Source organism: Mus pahari, chromosome 3 (assembly GCF_900095145.1).
Source record: "Mus pahari chromosome 3, PAHARI_EIJ_v1.1, whole genome shotgun sequence".
Lineage (NCBI taxonomy): Eukaryota > Metazoa > Chordata > Mammalia > Rodentia > Muridae > Mus > Mus pahari.
Genome location: NC_034592.1, coordinates 14,566,825 through 14,587,142, shown reverse-complemented (window position 1 = coordinate 14,587,142; position 20,318 = coordinate 14,566,825). Strand labels below are relative to the sequence as shown.

Here is a 20,318-nt window from a genome sequence, read left to right as displayed (position 1 = left end):
CTCCCCAACTGCTTCTTGGTCATGATGTTTGTGCAGGAATAGAAACCCTGACATGGGCAGGATGTTGGATGAGACCCGGCCTATCATGGCTGTCCTCACGGTTCTGGCCATGATTATGTCCTGTTCGGGGTCAGGGATGCCCTCAGGGCTTTTCTGGCTCCAGGGCCCAGGTGACCCACCTCCTCTCTCGCGCCTTTCTCCATCCACGTTGGCTTTTACACAGACCAAGATTCTAGGCTCCTAGTTAGCGCTCAGACTCGGTGGTCGCCCATCTTCATCTTATAGGTGAACATGGGGGACATCAGCGGCTTGGCTCGACCAAGGTCATAACTGAGCCATAATTTGTAACCTTTTTAGGCTCCAGCAGGAGTCTGCAAGGATGGGTGTGGTAAAATTTCCATAGCGAGTTCAGCATTTAGGAGGAGCGGCCCCATGGAGGGCAGGTGAGTAAGTTCAGCACTTGGGTAGCTGTTCTGTGGAGGACACCTGAGATGTCCCTTGTTCTTTCTGCCTGTGGAGTAGCGTGTGCTCTGTGGCAGGTCTGTGAGGGATTCTTGGACTGTGTGAGCACCTGCTTCTCTGTTGAGCTGTGCTTGGCCGCTAACTGGGACAGCTCAATTCAGAGTTCTCATGGCTGCTTGGAGCAGTTCAAGGAAAGATAGGATTGTAATGTTAGTTGCTTTCCCCCTGGAGGAGGGCTACACAGGAAACTCAACTGTGTCCTGAACCGTGCACACAGTGTGTGGCATGTGTCCAGGCCTCGTGACAAGCAATTAGCTACATCAGGGCAGCATCGGTAGCCACAGGGCATAGTGGTCACTGGGCCTCTTACCCTTCTGGGGTTAGTGAGCGTTATGAGATGCACCCGACTGTGCCAGACTGCTCATCAATGTGACAGGGACGCTGAGCTACCCAGACTGTAAAGTGGCAGATGGGAGTGTGCTGGCGCTGCCCAGTTCCAGCTGGACACAGCCATGCAGAAGGCTGCCCTGAGCAGTGTGACCTCGTGGCTGGGAAGTCCTCGGGTGCTCTGGCCTCGGCACGTGGAGGGGGCTGGTTCAGAAGCCAATGGCAGGATTTGATGCACACCTTAGCTGTGTGGTCATCTGGAGACACACCTTTGGGAAGGCGGAAAGGCTTTAGAAGCTGTTGTCACGGTAGTCACAGGAAGAGCCTGTTGGTCATAAGAGGACCCTTTGAAATGTGGACACAGGGAGATTGGTGTGGGGTCCCTTAGACGTTCCTGATTGGTACATAACAAGGTGTGGGTACAGGCCTGGGGTCAGCGTGGAATCTCTAGGCTTGCCCATCACACCCATCTCTCTGCAGTCTGCGTGGGTACAGGCCTGGGGTCAGTGTGGAATCTCTAGGCTTGCCCAACACACCTGTCTCTCTGGAGTCTGCGTGGGTACAGGCCTAGGGTGGGCATAGAATCTCTAGGCTTGCCCATCACACCTGTCTCTCTGGAGTCTCTCAGACCAGGAGTGGCTGGAGCTTTTGTAGATCTGAGAGAACAGGCTGACTGCTTTAAGTGCTTTAAATAGAAAGCTACGGGTGTAATCCCAGCACTTGGGAGGCAGAGACAGGCAGATTTCTGAGTTCGAGGCCAGCCTGGTCTACAAAGTGAGTTCCAGGACAGCCAGGGCTACACAGAGAAACCCTGTCTTGAAAAACTAAAAAAAAAAAAGCTACAGGTGATTTTTTTTTATTAGTTTAAAAAATGTGTGTATGCGTGTGCATACGCATGTGTGCACCACAAGAGTTCAGAGAGGGCGCTGGGTCTCCTGGAGCTAGAGTTACAGACAATTATGAGCAGCCAACATGGGTGCTAGGAAAAGAACTCATTATTACAACCATCTAGGTTGTGAACTGCCATGTGGATTCTGAGATTTGTATCTGTGTCTTCTGGAAGAGCAGCAAGTGCTCTCAACCACTGAGCCATCTCTCTAGTCTGTAGTTGTTGGTGTTGTTGTTGTTGTTATTTCGAGAAAGGGCATCTCTGTAGCCCTGGCTGCCCTGGAACTCAGGCTGTAGACCAGGCCGGCTGGTCAAACTCAGATATTTACTTGCCTCTGCCTCCCGGGTGCTGGAATGAAAGGATAGAAGCTACCACTGTCCAATCTCTGTAGCTTTAATTTTTTTAAAGCTACACTTTAACCTCCCTTGTAGCCCACCACCCACCAGAAGTAGTGAAATAGAAAGGATGGGGGAGGTGGGGGGGAGTAGACCCGTTTAGAAATTGTTCTTTGGAGCAAATCCCATCTGCGTTGTCAGGAAATCAGCAGTTCAGTTTGCAGGAAAGCCGCAGCAGCTTAATCTACTCGCAAACACTTCTTGGATACACCAGCAGTCAAGTTCAGTAGTGTTGGGCTAGCAGTAGTCGTGGCACGGCCCAGCAGGAACAGCCAGGCCTCAGTTGAATCGAGTCAGCAGGAGAAACCAGCATCAGCAAGCGCCAAAGGAGACGTTTCCCCGCCATGCCGCTCTCAGCCAAGCGAAGATCAGCACAGGTGGGAGACCAAGGAGCGTTTGCAGAGTTAGCTCTACGAGCAAGCCCCTCTCACCATCCCTTGAGTCCTATTTATATTCCCTCAGCGCGAGCGTCTGTCTCTCAGCTGACACCACTCTGCCAACTGGCCTGAGGCTGCATCTGCAGAAGCAGCAAGAAGCCACAGCACACCACCAGAAGTTTTTTGGTGCGTTTCTCTCTATGGAGTCCCGACAAATGCAGCTCAACTACACAACGTCAGGAAAACCAATACCTGTGCGTCATCAGTGAAGAATCCTCCATCATGTGTTTTTTTTTCACATGCTTGCTTTAGCAGTATATCCTTTTACCTGTGTTTGCTTCAGCAAAATGTTTTTTCACGTGTCTGCTTTAGCAAAACACCATCTGACACAGCTGACTTTCCAACAAACCCTTAAGTTTCCACTTCAAGTCTCTGTAGTTTTTTTTTTTTTTTAAACATACTATTTTTATTGATTATTTGAGACTCTCACATCAGGCACCATGATGGTGTTCACCTCCCAGTCCCTCCCATGACCTCCCGTTCCCCCAAAAAGAAAGGAAAAGAAAACCAAACAAATAAAACTTACCACAAGTCCACTTTGTGTTGTCCCCATGCTCACTGGAACATGGTCAGACCCCCAGCGTCCACCCCCTAAGGGAAGCTGCGTCCTTCTCTACCTGCACCCCCTCAGAAGCCATCAGCTGTGGAGAGATCCTTATCACAAAACATTTTCAGTTCTCTGTGACTGTGATGGCTTCCTCTCTAGGCTGTTACGTTGGTGGGGTGGGTGGAGGCAGGAGTTGTCACAGGAGTCTTTTATGTTCCTCGTTCTCAACTGTATGTCTGTAGTCATCGATGTCGCGACAAGACTTGCTTCCTCTTTGGGACTCTCACCTCAGGCACCATGATGGTGTTCACCTCCCAGTTCCTCCCATGACCTTCCCTTCCCCACCAAAGGAAGGAAGGAAAAGAAAACCTTCGCCGTCAGTAGAGCACAGGTTTCTGGCAACAGCACGGGTTGTGAACATCCGCTTGGTCTCTGGCATCAACATGTGCCAAGGACCTCCGTCTGGTCTCCAGTGCCAATATGGCCCTTGGACATCAACAAGGTTCCCTGCCAAAACACAGGCCATTGACCAGCATGGCCTCCAGGAGAAACATGGACCATGGAGGCCTTTCTAGGAGGAGGAGGAGGAGGAGGAGGAGGAGGAGGTCCAATCCAGTAAATGGACCGTTCTTCATCTGGGTCATCCTATTGTTGCCGTTCAGAGCCAAAGCGATCGTGTGACTGGGCAGCTTTTCCGGGGCTGAGTCCGCACAAGCTCCAGGCTGTTGCACAGCATCCTGGAGACCCCTGTGGACAACAACCTGCTCCTCCATCAACCGTAGCCTTCTCCCAGCCCGTCACAGCTGTTAAGTCTCCAGCTCGGCTGTGCATGCAGTGCTCTGATCCTACATCTTCCTGCCTCTTCATCACATGCTTCTTCATTGTAGTGGCACTGGAAGATGCGGTGTCACACAGTTGGTTCCTCCCTCTCCCCAAATACCTTTTGCCCAAATAGGTTTATGTGCAGATGTTCATTGCAGTGAGCCATTGGTCTGGTTCAAGATCTCTGGCTTCTGCTATACTGGACGCTTGCCCAGACTCATGGAGATCCTGCAGGACCAGCCTCTCTGTGTGCCCTAGCAGCTCATAGATGGAGGGGATGTTGGGGTGGGCCAACTCAGAGCCCTGAATCTGGGCCTGGGTGATAGCTGACCCAGTCAGCCCAGGCTGGTGGGGAGGAACAGAGGCCAGCTCTCCTTCACTGACCTGATCCCTGCTGTCTCTTCCACAAGGTTACAACATCTCAAGTCTTGTTTTCAAGCAACTTCTGATAGATGTATTCCATTGGTACAGGGAAATTTCTTTTTTGTAGATAGCTTGATGGGGTTTGTAGGTAAAAACTAGCTCCTGCATGGAGATTTGGCCCAGCATCTGTTGATCTTCTGAGAAGTGGTAGCTTCTAGTTGCTGGGTGGCAAAGAACTGGGTTTGGTGGCCTGTGTCCCACCTGGAGGTAGGGCAAGTATGTAGGTGACACATAACCAGTGGTTAAGGGGAGGAACCCGTGACACTCATGTGGGTAGCTTTGTCAAGTGTGTGTGCACATGTTGTGCATACGACCGAGAGGTCGCGTGGCTGATTGCCTCGGTGGGCTTTGGCTGGTGGTCTGAAATCTCATCATTAGTTTTGATTCCCCTCCTTGGCCACAAGACCCCGAGAGTCACCAGAGTCAATTGATGGAGAGTGGTCAGTTGCCTGTGAGCCTCGGGTGAAAGATATGCTTAAACCTCAGAGTGGAACTGAGTCTGGGGTCCTCTGGTTAGATGGGCATAGAGTGCCAGCCCCAGCTGACTGCCAGGTCCCTGAGATGGAAGCTCATTGCCTAGGGTTGCAGTGTGTCCCTGGGGGACTCCTTTGTGAGCTCTGTCTGCTCCTGTCCATCAGCTGGAAAGGTGTTCGAGGCAGGAGAGTCAGTGTTGTTCTTGTTACACATTGTTCCAGTATGCCCCTGGAAATTTTGAAGTGTCTGCACAGCCAGTCATCAGTTGAGTCTGTGTTGTGCAGCTGGCTCAACTGTGCCTTCCCACTGTTGCCCACAGGCCCTCTCTGTAGACTCTGTGAATAGGTGTTTCTTCATAGAGCTTACTGGCTATAGGCTTGGTGTGGCGCCATGTGTATCAATCACCAGAGCTCACTGTAAGCCCTCAGGGGGCGTTAGATGAGCAGATGATGGTGTCCATCTGGGTAAGTAGATGGGCATCCAAGCATCACACTGTGATAGAAGGAAAGGCTCCCCACAGAGTGTTGACAGGGGCTGGTTCTAGAGTGGGACCTTTGAGGTCATCATGTAAAGGAAAATCATTACATGTCTGACAATGAGAGCCAGTGTCTAGCTTCTGGAACGTGTTCTGGGCAGATGAACTTTGCCTTTTTTGGTTCAGTGACTGTCAGAGCCCTTGGAGTCCTGTCTTAATGGCTGGTGGCCCTCAGCTGTGAGAACTTAGGCCCTTGGGTACCCAGTACAGCATCATGGGCAGAGTAAGTTACTTGTCTGGCCCGGAGGGTGAGCCTCAGCCTTGGTGACCCTCACCTTGAAGATAATGTCCTCTGGAGGCCAAAATAAACTTCTACAGTCATGGTGCCACAAAAACCAAGAACCTGGGCCAGGATGTAGCTCAGTGGCACATGAGAGTCTAGCATGCATAAGGCCTGAGGTTCATCCCCAGTGCTGAGGGAAACAAAATAATTTATTCTGGCAAGAATTCTAAAATTGGGGTGTGGAGGACTCACTCTTTCCTGAAGCTTCACAGAGTCCTTCTAGCTGCAGAAGATTCCACCAGACTAGCCTTGGCCTTTCCCTCCTTATGGCCATCCTCACCTCCTTCTGTCCTTTAAAGTAAATACATTGTGTGGGGGGGCTAGAGAAATGGCTCAGTGTTAAGCGTACTGACTACTCTTCTAGAGGAATTCCCAGCACCCACTTGGCTGCTCACAGTGGTTTGTAACTCCAGTTCCATGGGATCTGATGCTTTCTTCTGGCCTCTGCAGGCACAGCACACACATGGTGCATAGACATACATGTAGGCAACATACCCATACATGTAAAATAAATAAAATTTGAAAAAGCTTGCCTGCACGCATGTCTGTACACCATATGCGTGTCCAGGGTCCATGGATGCCAGAAGAGGGTGTTGAATCTTGTGTGACTGTTAATACTAGTTCTCCAGCTGATAGTGTATGAGATCACCTAGGACAATCCTCTGGGCATTCCCTGAGGTATTTGCTAGACTAGGCTAAGGGAGGTAAGATGACAGCCTGAGATGAGTGGTACCTTCCATGGGCTGGGATCCATGGGTGCAATAAAAAGGAGAAAGTGAGCTGAGTACCAGCATTCATTTCTCTCTGACTCCTGGCTGCAGCCCCAAGTTCCTGCCACCGGGACTTCCCTCTGCCATGATGGGTTGTGTCCTAAAACCATGTGCCAAAAGAAATACTTCCTAAAGTTGCTTTTCTCACAGCAACGACTAATACATCACACTAGGAAATTAGAGTGTTTGTGAGCACTTGCCTATGTGAGCTAGTGTCAGTGTGTGTGTATATAGGGTGTAAGCTCATATTCCTGGATGTGCCTGTGAGTGAATTGTCTGTATGTCTTGGTGTGTGTCTGCACAAGCTTTGTGTGAGCATGTATGTGCATGTGTGTGTGAACAGGTTTATGTGTGAATTCAGCACGTGAGCGTGCATGCTTTTGGAGTATGGAGTGGGAGCTCTTGGACAGGCAGTGGTGGTCAAGCTGCGAGGTGTATATGAGGACCTCCTTGTCCCTGAGGCAACCAGACCTTGGGGGCCATATTTAGCATTACAATGCATAGCAGCCGACCAAACTTCAACATGCCAGTCTCCTTTGTGAACCCTGTCTCTCCCAGCAGGGGCCTGTGCTATGGGATGTGGAACCTCATCTCCATCTGTCTTGGGTCATATCATGGAAGGATGTAATGGGGCACCATCAACTGGGCTTCGGTGTAGTCCAGTGTGACTGAACTGTCTGTGCTCTCTCCTGGCCAACTGGCTGAGCAGAGGGTGCTGCATCCTGGTGCCCATGCAGGGTACCTCCGAGGTGGGGGTAGAGAATTACTGGGGATGAGTGAACTGGCATTCACAGATGGTGAGTGTGCCGGCCATAGCCAAGTGGATGGGGTCGAAGGGCTTCCCATCCTTTTGGGCTGCAGATCTTGGCTGGGCGACCGGGCAGTGGTTTTGGAGGCTGTGCCACTGTCACCATCCTCACATCCGGATGGACAGCTGGCCTTTTTGGGCGACAGAGGTTAAAGAGTGGGGTCCTGTTGTCAGAGGGCTGCGTGGGGCCCGCCTTGACTCCCCTCTTTCTAGGCAGGAACCTCAGTGGCTCCTATGTAAATGGAAGCACCACAGAACTGCCTCCTTGGGGTTTGAGGGAATAAAGGAAGTCCTCCTGGCAAGAAAGTTGCGGGAGGCTGGGAAAGTACCCGTCATATTGAGCACAGATGATGCCAGCAGACAGGAGCCTTGGGCTGCAGGCGGAACCTCTGTCCTAGACTGGGTTCTGCCTGGAAACTGCTGGGTGGCCTCTTGGTTGTTGTCATCTCCAGAGCTGGTTTTAGGTTTCCTGTCTGTTCACTGAAGGGTGTGGACCAGATGGTGGCCAAGCTCCTTCCTCTGAGGATTTTGCTGCAGTATTCTGGTAGGGATTGCTGTAACCCAGCCCTGTCTGCTACTGTCTCAGATACAGTACTCAAGAGCTCTGCGAATCTGGTCAGTGCTCATGTGAACCCTGTGGCTGTTCTGTCCAGGAGCTTCCCAAGAGGGCAGTTTCTTTATTGTATATCATGTATCGTATCTGACAACAGTGACTGCCGGGACTACTGCAAAGGGCGCACTATGTAGGTGGCCCCAGTTTTAGTAGGAATGAGCACCAGGATTGATTAGTGATGCCTGCCTGGGCATAGACGGGGTGTGGGGTCAGGGAGGTAATGCAGTATGGGTGCCATGATCTGATATGTCAAGTATGACAGATAGGGATGTATCCAGTGCGATGTGCAGTCCGTCAGTGGCAGGACCTGAGCCCAGGCCTCACGTTTCTCCTAGTTTATATTTCTCAGCCAGTTTTATTCACAATCTGAGATTAATTAAAATAGTTTCTATAATATGCTCGGCAAATAGTAGGCACTTAATGAGTATTAATGTAGTTATGCATCCTTCATCTGCTTCCATCTGAGCCACTGTCTCTGTCTAACAGGGGCCTCTGGAACCTCTCCATTCCAAGTAGCTGCCCAGAAGGGACGCGTGCTCAGACAATGCCCAGCTTCTTCCTATCATCCAGGAGGGCAGATAGGCTCCTCCCCCCAAGTCTCTCCTTTCCTGGTTCCTAAGACTAATGCTGTGATTGCCTTCAAGGTCCCCGTGCACATCTCGGTTTCTTTCCCAGGCCCCGTTCCCATCCACCTTCAGACAGATACCCCTCTTACACAGTGTCCTGGCTGGCCCATTGCAGTGGGACGGGGAAGGTGTGAAGTACTGAGGACTGTGGTCACTCCACCACCGGCTTGCCCACCTCCCATCACAGAGTCATACTGTGTGTCCATGGAGACACAGGAGGGTGGATTGCAGGAGCTGTGGACACAGGGAGGAAGGCAGGGTTGTTCTTCAGGCCCAGCCTGCCGCCATTTCTTGCCATGCTTAGCTGGGTGTGAAGGTCTAAGCCATGTTTGACCAGCTCCCGCCACCCAGATCCCACAGGTGCAGTTAATGTCTCTGTCACCCTAGCGTCCTTTGGGTCTAACGCCTCTGTGAGTGGCTCATCCTTGCCTTTGGTCTTTCTGTGCTGTGTGCAAGGTGTGGTCAAGGAGACCTACCAGGCTGGATCCACAGCTTCTTGTTCCTAATTAGTAGTGGGACAGACATTTGAAGGACAACATGAGCCGGACGTGGTGGCGCACGCCTTTAATCCCAGCACTCAGGAGGCAGAGGCAGGCAGATTTCTGAGTTCGAGGCCAGCCTGGTCTACAAAGTGAGTTCCAGGACAGCCAGAGCTATACAAAGAAACCCTGTCTCAAAACCCCCCCCCCAAAAAAAAAAAAAAAAAAGAAGGACAACATGGCTCCTCCAGCACTGTAGCCAGCTGAGTCTGTCTGGGTTAGGACCATTGTCCACTTTAGGGGAGATGTCTATATCTACCCTTAGGCTCCTGCATGTTAGGACCTGGGCTTTGAGTCATAGCCAGACTCAGGCCTCCACAACCACGAGGTCTTGGTGAAGTCACATTGTTTCTCTAGGTTCTGCTGTTCTCAGTGCAAAATAGAGTAGTCATTCCTAGGGGGTGTGTGTAAAGATAGATGCAGTGTGGAAATCTTGAGGCTGAGTTAGCCAAAAAAAAAAAAAAAAAAAAAAAAAGTGGCACTCAAAATGTCATCTTTTCCTCTTCTTCCTTCATCAGGAAGGATCCTGAGTCCCCTCCCCCACTTTTCCTTCCTTCCTTCCTTCCTTCCTTCCTTCCTTCCTTCCTTCCTTCCTTCCATCCACCCACCCATCCACCCACCCACCCAGGCAGCTCCTCTAAGAACGTCCAGGCATCACTGTAATACCCCCACTCTACAGTTGGTGCCCCTCGCTTGTCCTTGGTTAGTGGTATTTCTCATCCTGCCGCTCAGCTGCCCTGTGGCTGTGGACTGGCTTATCCTGTCTTTCCCAACCAGCTGAATCCCTTCAAGAAACACCAGTGTTGGGCATAAAGAGACTCCTGCAAGATGCTGTGAGTGAGAAATGGCTGCGTCTCTGTTTGCTTTTGTTTCTGCAGCCTCCTCCTGCTGGAAGCTTGAGTGCAGAGCTCTGATTATACACGTTTCATAATTAATCACTTCTTGCTGGCGATTGTCATTCCAAAGGCAGTACCTCCAAGTTTTTCCTGACCTTGCTTTTGATATTTAGAAAAAGAGAAAAACGGGATGGGTCTGCAGGCTGGACTTGGAAAGCAATTTATGGTGATTTGTCCCTGAATATGCAGCAGTGTGGGCTGCAGATTCCCACGGCAGATAGGTGAGTTTCCGGGGCAACATATTCAAATGAGCTTCATAATCGTGCCATTTGGCTCGTCCCACGAGTGCGTTCAGATGAATGGTTGTGGCTGATAAGGAGAGTTTGCTGCTTGGGCTGGTCTGAGCAGTTTCTGCTTATTGATCCTTAATGACAGCAGATTTGTGGACAGGAATCTCTTCTGATCACACAGTCTGTCCAAGCTTGCAGATGGCACATCCCCTAGCCCTTGTACACGGTCTTCAGCCTGGGCTCAGAGGAGCCAGAATCCCTGGCAGGGTCAGCTCCTGCATCCTTCTGAGGGCAGCGGCTTCTGCTGGGGCAGTGGAGTTCTGTTCTGATTGCTTCTGCCTGGTTGGATTGATTGGTCTTCCTGATGTCTGGCTGGAGGAGTCGCTAGCTGAGAGTCACAGTTGGAGTTATAGTGGGAGACTAAGGTGCTGTGTAGATATGTCAGCCCTGGCTTGTGTTGGTTTTGTCTATCCAGACAGATAGTTCTGGACTGTGGCAGCTTCCATAGGAGATGACTGGACATCACAGAGGGTTGGGGGTGGGCAAACATGGCAGAGGTGATGGAACTGCTCCACACAGACCTTCAGGGATCCAGGCCAATGGCGAGTGGTGGCCCTATCACTTTTAACATAGGCTTTTGAGGTCACACTGGGTGAGAGGAGGTGTGACAAAGGTAGCCTGCAGGTGGATCTCTTAATGTCTACTTCTGTCCACTGGGTAGACCTGAGTTACCATGTGTAAGGCTTGGGAGTGTACAGCTGGGACCAGGAAAGGTTTTGTTATCAGCAGCTGGTCCTTGTGGGCTTGTGAGGTACAGCCCATAGATGCACATTCGAGGATTGCACGGTTCAGTCCAGACTGACCTGGGACACTATCCTTTACTCTCTAGTTCTCAAAAGTAATCTGGTTCTCTCACAGTAAGCTAAGCCTGCTACGAAGCATGTAGGGTCGTTACCACAATCATGAAGGACGGACTTTGTCATGTTTAGCAGGTGTTATCCACTTGGTAGGATGTGGAATCATGAAGGAAACAGGCCACCAGGGACACGTGTGAGGGATTATTTAGCCTGTGGGCATGCGTACGAGGAATTGTCATGATTAGGTCAATTGATGTGTGTGACCCATTTTTACTGAGGGTTCTCAGGTCCTGGACTGTATAATTGACAAAACGAAGTGAACTGGCATCCATGTTCTCTGCTTTCTGGCTGTGATGTGATGGCTGCCTCAGACCTCTGCTGCCTTGACTTCTCAGACGTGATGGACTGTACTCCTGGGCTATGAGCCAGAATAGTCCCTTTCTTGATTAAGTTGCTTTTGTCAGGGCATTTTCTCATAACAGAAGAGAAACTAAGACAGTGAAACTTCTTTTGCCAGTCCCTTCTAGCTCCTCCATCTTCCATTTTTCCATCCACTCACCCACTCGTACACTACCTGCTCATCCATCCAGTAACCTGTCCACCATCCATGCAATCTACCCACTGCTCACTCATTCACCCGTTCTTCCACCTGTCTACTTATCCAATCACCTATCCATCCATCCACCCATTCATCTACCAATATATCTTTCCACTTATTCATCCATCCATTCACTCACTCACCTACTCCATGCATCAGTCAGTTCCTCTCTATCCCTCTGTCCGTGCATCTACCCACTATTCATCCATCCATCTCTCTATGCATCATTTATCTATCTGTCTGTCCTTCTATCTACTAATCCATTCATTTATCAACTCTATTTTCCACCCACCACATGCTCATCTATCCACCATCCCTACATCTCTACTATCCAGTGTCCGTCCATCCATCCATCCATCCATCCATCCATCCATCCATCCATCCATCTGTCCGTCCATCCATCCGTCCACCCATCCATCCATCTATCCATCCACCCACTCGTTCACCCACCCATCCATCCACCCATCCATCTACTCATCCATCCATCCATCCATCCATCCATTCATCCATCCACTTACTCCATGCATCCATGAGTCCATCTCACTATCCATCGATCCGCTATTCACTCCTCCATCCATCTCTCTACCCATTATTCATCTATCCACCTATGCTTCCATTACTACCTGCTCATTTATTTACTATCTCATCCATCATTCATGCGTCTGTCTACCACCTACTTATCCACCTACTCACCCATTTATCTATCTGCCCAATCATCCATTCATCTACCTACCCATCTTTTCTCTGTTACCCGCTTATTCATACAAACATTCACCCATCTACCCATGTACCCATATATCTACCTACCCATCCATCCAATCTACCCCTCTGTCATCCAGCCACCCACTCACCCACTCACCGATCTATCCATCAACCCACACATCCACATATCCATCCATGTGCCCACCCACCTACATTCACATTTGGCATAAAGGAAAAGGGTGTGGCTTCACATGCTAGCCCATTCAAACTAGTCTAATCTCTTTTTAGAATATTTCTTGTTTCTTAAGAGTGAACCTCGGCCCCCTGGCTTTGCACGATCGAACTCTGGAATGATGGTAGCTTTGACATGGTGAGCTTGAGTGGTCCTGTGTATCTACCTTGGATCCGTCCTGGGTTTGAATAATGTGTTTAGGGAGGTTTGTGTAGAGCTTACATCTATACAGTATAGGATGTGGGTGTGGGTGGATGCTGGTGGGTTTATTCAAGGTCAGACAGGACTCTTCTCCAGTACTAGTGGCTGCTGAGACGTTGTTTGGTGTCCGCCATCTCTTTCAGTAAGCATGCATTTAACTTTACTTTTTAATGTGTGTGAGTGCTGCCTTCATGCATATCTGTGAGCCATGCTTATACGGCACCTATGGACACTGGAAGAGAGTCCTGGGCCTGGAGTTACAGACTTTTGTAAGCTGTAAAAGATAGACTTGGCCTTCCTCCCAGAAATCAGTCTCAGACTCAAAATGTATTTACAGATACCTGGGCCATAGAGGTATGACTTGATCGTAGCTAAGGCTAACCCATTTGTTTTAACTTATTCTGCCACGTGGCTGCTTACCCGTGCTCAGGCACCAGGCATCCATCTCCTCACATATTCCCAGGCGAATCTCCTGCCTAACTCGATCCCAGAATTCTTTCTCCTCCTAGATGTCCTGCCTCCTATTTCCTGCCTAAGCCATAGGCTTTTTAATTGACAGGTGGTACATCTGTACAATACAGAAGACATTCTCTCTGCAGTGAGCTGCCATGTGGGTACTGGGAACCAGACCTGGGTCCTCTGGAAGAGCGGCAGTGCTTGGAACTGCTGAGCTGCATCCTCAGCCTCGACTTGTGCTCCCGGCCAGGCCCACTCCGTTTGGGAAGCTGTTACTTTCATGGGCAGTGCGTACTTTCAAGCATGTTCAGTGCCTCAGTCTGGTTGCTGATGCTTAGGTGGCTCAGAGCTCACAGAACAGAGGTTGCTCTTGCTTGGCAGTTGGGGGAAAGCAGGCTTGCTGAGGCCCCCTCTGCAAGTAGCTCTCCCACCGAGCCAGGTCTGCCTCTAGACCCCTTCTTTCCCCAGGTCCTTCCTGGTCATTCTGCCTTGCTGTCCAACTGGAATGTCCGATCTCCTCTGTGTATTCTTTTGCGACCCCTATCTCTGCAAGGCACCCAGAGGTGGACAATATGGATGTGGTCCTTTCTCTGGCTTTGATCCAGTGTGTAGTGCGACCAGTGTTGATTATTCTCTAAAGAAGGGTACACATTTCAGCCACATAGGTCCTTGACAGTAAATGTAGATTCCTGGACCCCGAACATTGTGGAGCAGGGTGGGGTGGAACGGAGTGGGGTAAGTATGTGGGCTGTCAAGCTGCTAGAATCTGGGCATTTGGAGTCAGAGCACCCGCGGGTGGGGTGGAGTCAAGATTTACATCCGTGACCCCGACTCTGACTGAGGCTGCCCAATGCGCTCCTTCCTTCAGCGCTCACTAGTGTTTGCGTTGTGAGACCCTGGTGGATGTCAGGGAGCTGGCGGCACAGTTGTTTTTGCAATTCTCCTGGGGCTCCCTGTACTCCCCCAGCACACGCCACTAGCTCAGCTGGAGTTTGACAAAGCTGGGGACGTGAAAGCACAGGATGGAGCTGGGTGTCTGAGGAGAAAGCCGGGTGCCTCCATTTATTATCAGGGATGCAGCTGGGAGGCGGAAATGAAAGTTGGGAAAATGTCATCATTTGACATTTCCGTGTTCAGAAGTCCCCAGGGGCCCTGGCAGGGAGGCTTTTGATGGTCAGCCAAGAGTGTTAGCCCTGGGGACACCTGGCTATTTAGTCTCAGAGTGAGAGGCCACATCCAGAAGCACCGTGGGGGCTGAGGGCACTGAATTGCTTTTCTTCTCCTGCAAGAGCTGGTTTTACTCTTACCTCCACCAGGCTTCAACGAAGCCCTGATCTATCCCAGAGTTCTCTCGGGGTCCTGTGTATGTGTGTCTCTGCAGACCCTGCGTGGGGTCACTAGAGTCAGTCTCCTCCCTGCACAGGTGCCAGACGGAAGGCACATAGCACGCCAGGATGGAGGGAAGGAGGGAAGGGCATCCCAGTCGTGTTACACCACTGAAGGGGCTGCCTGCTGTGGCTCCGGGGCTGAGTCCTCTACAGACTGCTAAGCTTTCGTCTTGTGCCCAGGACCAGGTTTAGGCCAGCTGCAGGGTTGATACCATCCCCTAGGACTATAGACAGACACACAGACAAGGAAGACCTACATCTACCTGTTGGCAGTCCTAGTCTCCCCTGTAGGAATGAGGCCTTGGCTGTGTGTCTGGTTTGGTGAACAGGTTGTGGCTTCTGTGCTGTGACAACTGATGGCTGATGCCATCTTTGGACTCAAAGTTTCTGTGCCTGTGTTGGCTCATATATCAGTTGATTAGCCATTAACAATGCCTGACTCAGGAGGCATAGGAGAAGGGCAGCTACTATAGACTGGCCAAACGTTCAAGGCTTGCATTTCTAGCGTTTTGTTGAGTACCTATAAAGACATAATATTACCTTAATTTTTATTTCCCCAAAATATTTAGAGCCCTTAAAAGCCAAAAATAACAACAAAAGCCATTTTGGTTGTTATTTGTGAAAGGCCCCTTGTAGAGCTTGCTTCTGGGAGCCACGACTGGGCCAGCTGCATATCAAGCCCTTTGAGACTTGTCTGAGCAAAGACAGAGGACCCCAGTTATCCCCACCATTACTTCCCTGAGTCTTAGCCCCTGAAATATAGACACTGACAGGAGACCCAGACACACACTCAGCTGTGGACCGAATCTACCGCCCATTGGGCATAGAAAAAGCCTCCGCTGTGGTGGTTTCCCTTTGAAAATTGCTACTGAGTACAGACCGGCCTAAGGGAACTCCAGGGAGTGCGTTCCTGCAGAGGGCTTTGGGTAAATGAGTCTCTTTTCCTTACCAAGTATGCACAGCGAGATGATAAGGCCTGGAGTCCTGTGGCATGTGGCACCCTCTGAGCTCGCTTTCCCAGGACATCCCGGCTCTGGCTTGCCCTAGTGTCTATAGAGTGAGCAGTGGCTTACAAGACAATTTTCCTGTGTTTCTTCCCCCACCCCAGGTTCATGTGTGCACACAGATGTGCATGCAAAGCTCACACATGCAGGCATATGAGCAAGTATGCACAATATACACAGCTATGCTCATGTGCACCCATAGGATGTATGAACCTTTTGACACGAGTGTGGAACTCTGGTTTCTGCTTGTGCATGGTGCCTGCCGTTGGGCATGCTTTGTATCTGCTTATTCTGTTGATTAATCGTAATTGTATGTCACATTCTATATTCTAGGGCCAGTCATCTCTTCCTTCCCTCCCTTAGTTTCTTCATATTGACCTATGTATCTCCCTGCCCCCCCACCCCCCGCCTGCTTTCTGTTCCACATTATGAAGAAACTTTGTGGAATAACTCGGGTTGGGGGAAGGGGCCCTCTCTGTCTGGAAGCTCCTGGTTTATTAGGGCTGGACCAGGTGGTTGGGGCTGAGGAATGCCCACTGCTGCTTGCCCTGTGTTTCCAAGCTTGTGTTTTGAGGCCTGTCAGCCTGGGGAGACATTACAAAGGTCCATGCTGCTGTGTACCTGGGACTCGTTAGCCTTTGGCATCCTGGCTGGGAGCTGCTGTCTGCTGAGATGTTTGTCTTGGGGCTGGAGCTTGCAGCAAGCAGAACACATGGATGTTTGTGTCTTTGTGGCACCGGAGCTATGGTGTGACTCTCTGGGCCTCCATTACTCTGTCTCTGAGATGGCTTAGTACTTACTATGGACTTGGGGTGCTGTTAGCCATATAGACCCTTCTAGAATAGTAGCACTGGATGAGCCCTTTGTAGGCAGGACCTCAGTTAAGAAAGAACCCACAGCAGCCCTGTTGAAACATTTTTTTTTTCTTCCTGCTAAAGAAAACAGTTTGTTGGGGTGGCTCATAAGCAGGCTAGGGGGGTATAGGGGGAAGCACAGCGTCCTAAGTGGAAATCCATTAACCCACCATGGGCACAGCAGCCCTCAGCAAGCCTTAACGTGGCCGAATAATAGATTTCACGCAATAAACACTGCACAGGCGCTGAGCCTGAAAAGCTCTGTTGGACTTACATGGTGTGCTTAGTTAACGGTTTCCGTGCTGGCAGAACCCTTGGTGAGGTTTGTGATGACTTCCTGATCGTCTCTTACAGAGCTCTCTCTTGTCTCCCCTAGGTCATCTCTGCAGTGTCCCGTCTGTCCCTGCACAGCATCGCACAGAGCAAAGGGATCAGGTGAGCCCCTGAGTGACAGTGACAGGTCACAGAGATGTGCCCCTGCCTATGGGCCTGAACCAGGAGCTTTCACACTGCGCTCTGGCTGTGTATGGGCGGCAGCAGGGTTGTGTGGGAGCGTGTTCACGCTGGGGAAATCTTGCAAGCCTGTTACAATGGCTGCAAAATTGCTTTCGATTTAGGTAATAAGATCAGCAAATTAATCCTAGCACAGATCATTGCCTGCTTGAATGCACCTCTCTGAGCTCTGGACCCGGGTCCTGGTTTGAGTGCTGTAGCTGGTGTGAGTTCACAGGGCTGGGCAGTGCACTTCCCTGCCCATAGGCCTTAGGGCTCCCATAGGGCCTCCAGAGGACCCAGCCCCATAGATTGCCTCACTCTGATCTGCATGGACAGGATGGCTCAGCCACTAACGCTCCTGCGGCCTGTGATTTCTCTCCAATTCATGAGTGGGATGCAACAGAGAGAGTCAGGCAGCCCAGGTGAGACCCCATCATTGAAGAATTTGACCTCTGATGTACAGGTCAAGAATCTCACCTGGGGGTTGGATACACAGAGCTGTTCATTTCAGCCATGTCTGAGAGCATTCCTAGGATACAGGCAGTGGCGAGGATGACAGAAAGAGTCTCTCTCTATTTAAAAAGATCTATTTATTTATTATATGTGTGTACACTGTAGCTGTCTTCAGAGACTCCAGAAGAGGGCGTCACATCTCATTACGGATGGTTGTGAGCTACCACGTGGTTGCTGGGATTTGAACTCAGGACCTTTGGAAGAGCAGTCAGTGGTCTTAACTGCTGAGCCATCTCTGCAGCCCCCGAAAGAGTCTCTGCTGACAGTTGAGCATGTGGGTCACACATCCTGAGGCTGCTAGCCTCTGAGTGTTGCCTTGGTATATCTGCTTTGTCTGCAAGGCAACATGCTGGGTCCCTTGGTGGTAGCTGCTGGCTCACTTACAGAGAGTCATAGGGCAGGTGCCATACCAGTATATTCATTGCATGAGTTCTTAAGGGACTTGAGTTTTTTGAATCAAAGCCCTTTTCTTTTTGTTAGCCAGAAGGCAGGCTGTTTTAAAATATTTTCAAACAAAACATGAAACAGTAAAGGATGTTTGCAACACTTGTAGGGTTATAATGACCAATGGCTAAGAGCTGATGTGATGGTATATATTTCACCTGAAGCTGAAGTATGTTTAACAGTTAAGGCCAGCCTGGGCTACATCAAGACTAGGCTGGGCTACAGTGTAAGCCTGCTATGAAAAACATCAACAACTAAAACAAACTTTAAGGAAAAACCAGTGATTATGTTCTGTCCCCACAGCACACTGGCTTGACAGAGCAGCACAGAGCCGTCAAGTTCCCTGTACCCACCCAGTGAGTTACCACTGTAGTCCTTAAAAGGTTCCACCTAATGATGTCCAGTTAAAACAGTGTCATTTCTGGACAAAAAGGTTTAGGCCTTTTGTTTTGGAAACTGATCAGTTGTGAGTTCTTTGTCATACTGGCCTGTCACTGCCAGTCCTCATCACAGCTGAGCATCCGACCTGGTACCACACGCTCTGCATTGTGCATTGCCAGACAAAAGTGACGTTCTTTCAGCAGATTCCCGCCAACATGCTTGCCCTGCACAGAATCCTAAGTGTGTTCCGTTCCTCGTCTCATTATAGTGTCCCCAAACTGGAGGGAGGCCAGCTGCTCTGGCCTGCTGTCAGCCACGTGTGATTTGGTGACAGTCTGGGGGGGCGGGGATGCCTGGGTGTGATCTAGCTGCCATTCCCTACCCAGTGAGGCTGAGATGCCTCACGGACTGTGTGGGTGGCTTTTGCCCAGAGCTTTGCCCTTGCCCATGAGACCCTGGTGGTGGCTTACAGAGTAGCTAAGACTCAGCCCCATGCCTGTCCTGGCTGTATCCTCCCTGGTTAATGTGGGAACATCTCTCTGCTTCCATGATTGACCAGGGGCCTCAAAGGATGCAGGAAAGTTTGCCACAGTCTTACAGTGAAGGAGCCATGTTAGCAGATGAGGAAGGAGGCACGTGGAAGCTTGGCCGGCAGGTAGAAGGGCGTGGCTAGTGGTGCCTTTCCAAGCAGAGTCCTACAAGTGGGGTTTCACCCACCAACTGTCCACCTTTGACAACAGGCTAGCACATTGTCGATAGGAACCCACTATGCTGATGGTTGTGCAGTGGTAGTCAGTCATGGGGACACCTCAGTCATCTTGACCATACTGATCTGTGACTCGGAGCCCCACCCTAAGCCCAAGGCCTGGAGGGCTGCAAAGGATCTGCCAGAGGACTTGACCAGACTCGGGCAGACAGGTAGAGCTTTCAGGAGCCAAGCCTTCTTTTGGAGTATAAGTTTGTGCCTCTAAGTCATCCTCTTACTGAACAGGGCATGAGGAGGTGCTGGAGGAATGATGGAGAAGCATCGGCATGGTGGCTCAGGGCGTAAAAGCACTTGCTGACAAGCTTGAGGACCAGAGTTCAATCCCAGGACCCAAGTGTGGAAGGAGAGAACCCCTTCAAGGTGTCCTCTGATCTCCCAGTGCACCTGCCCCTCCCCCTAGATGCTTTTTTCATGGGGGAGGAGCCTCTTGAATGATGGGGGGTGGCGCTTTCACCAACCCTAGCCCTCCCATGGCCTCCCTGTCAACATTGCATCCTCACAGCTAGACTCCAGTTGCCTTCTAGTGCCTCTTGCCTCTCCTTGGTCTGTGCCCTGCCCCTGTGTAAGCCCCGGTGCCAGGACCCTGCTGAACGGGCTGAGTCTGACTGCTCTCTCTTCTTCCACATGGGTTGAGATTGTTGTGGAGACCTGGATTTTCCGAGGACCCCTCAGCGCTTCCCATCCCCTCCTCTGAAGTAGATTCCTGGTGTTAGGAATTAGCAGGGGTTGTTTAGCCAAATGCTTTCCTGTTTGAAATCTCACACACCAATCCCACTGCCCCAGGACTCCCCTGGATTCCTAATGACTGGATGGAAGCCTAGCATGCTGTTTAAAAAGAATCCTTTTCACAACCCTTGTCCTTTCTATAATGAGCTGATTTTCTGTAAAAAGCTTCAATTATACTTTTCATAGGCAATGAATTAGAGACTTGATTCATCCCGCTTAGTAGGGGAATCAGACACGGGGGTAGAGGAGGAAGGAGGGCAAAGTGTCCCAGGAGTGTGGACTTGGAGGAGGCTTTGTCCTGGCCGGAACCCACGGGAAACCTAGGGGATGTCTGAACAAGGTCAGAGTGGCTAGGAGGAAGGACATGTTTAAGGGTAAAACTGTCTGTAGGTCAAGGCCAACGGTGGATGTGTGGGGACGGGATGCCCCCACACTCCAGGTGATTTGTTAGACGAAGATGTGCCCAGTGCTTGTGTCTTAACCCCTTGGAGTTGCTTCACTCTTTGGGGTTCAAAACCCCTGGTACACAGTGATACCCACAGGCTACGACCCATGAAGCCTGAAT

General features: G+C 50.6%; 1 protein-coding gene across 6 annotated transcripts in view; it reads left to right on the top strand.

The window, feature by feature from the left end:
- The window catches only part of Vav2 (vav guanine nucleotide exchange factor 2), a 175,292-nt gene that overhangs the window by 74,069 nt on the left and 80,905 nt on the right, over positions 1–20,318 (top strand). For all 6 annotated transcript variants that reach the window (XM_021192180.2, XM_021192178.2, XM_029536298.1 and 3 more), the window contains exon 3: positions 16,805–16,863. In XM_021192180.2, coding sequence (XP_021047839.1) covers positions 16,805–16,863 — 59 coding nt within the window. The remainder of the gene's footprint in view (positions 1–16,804; positions 16,864–20,318) is intronic.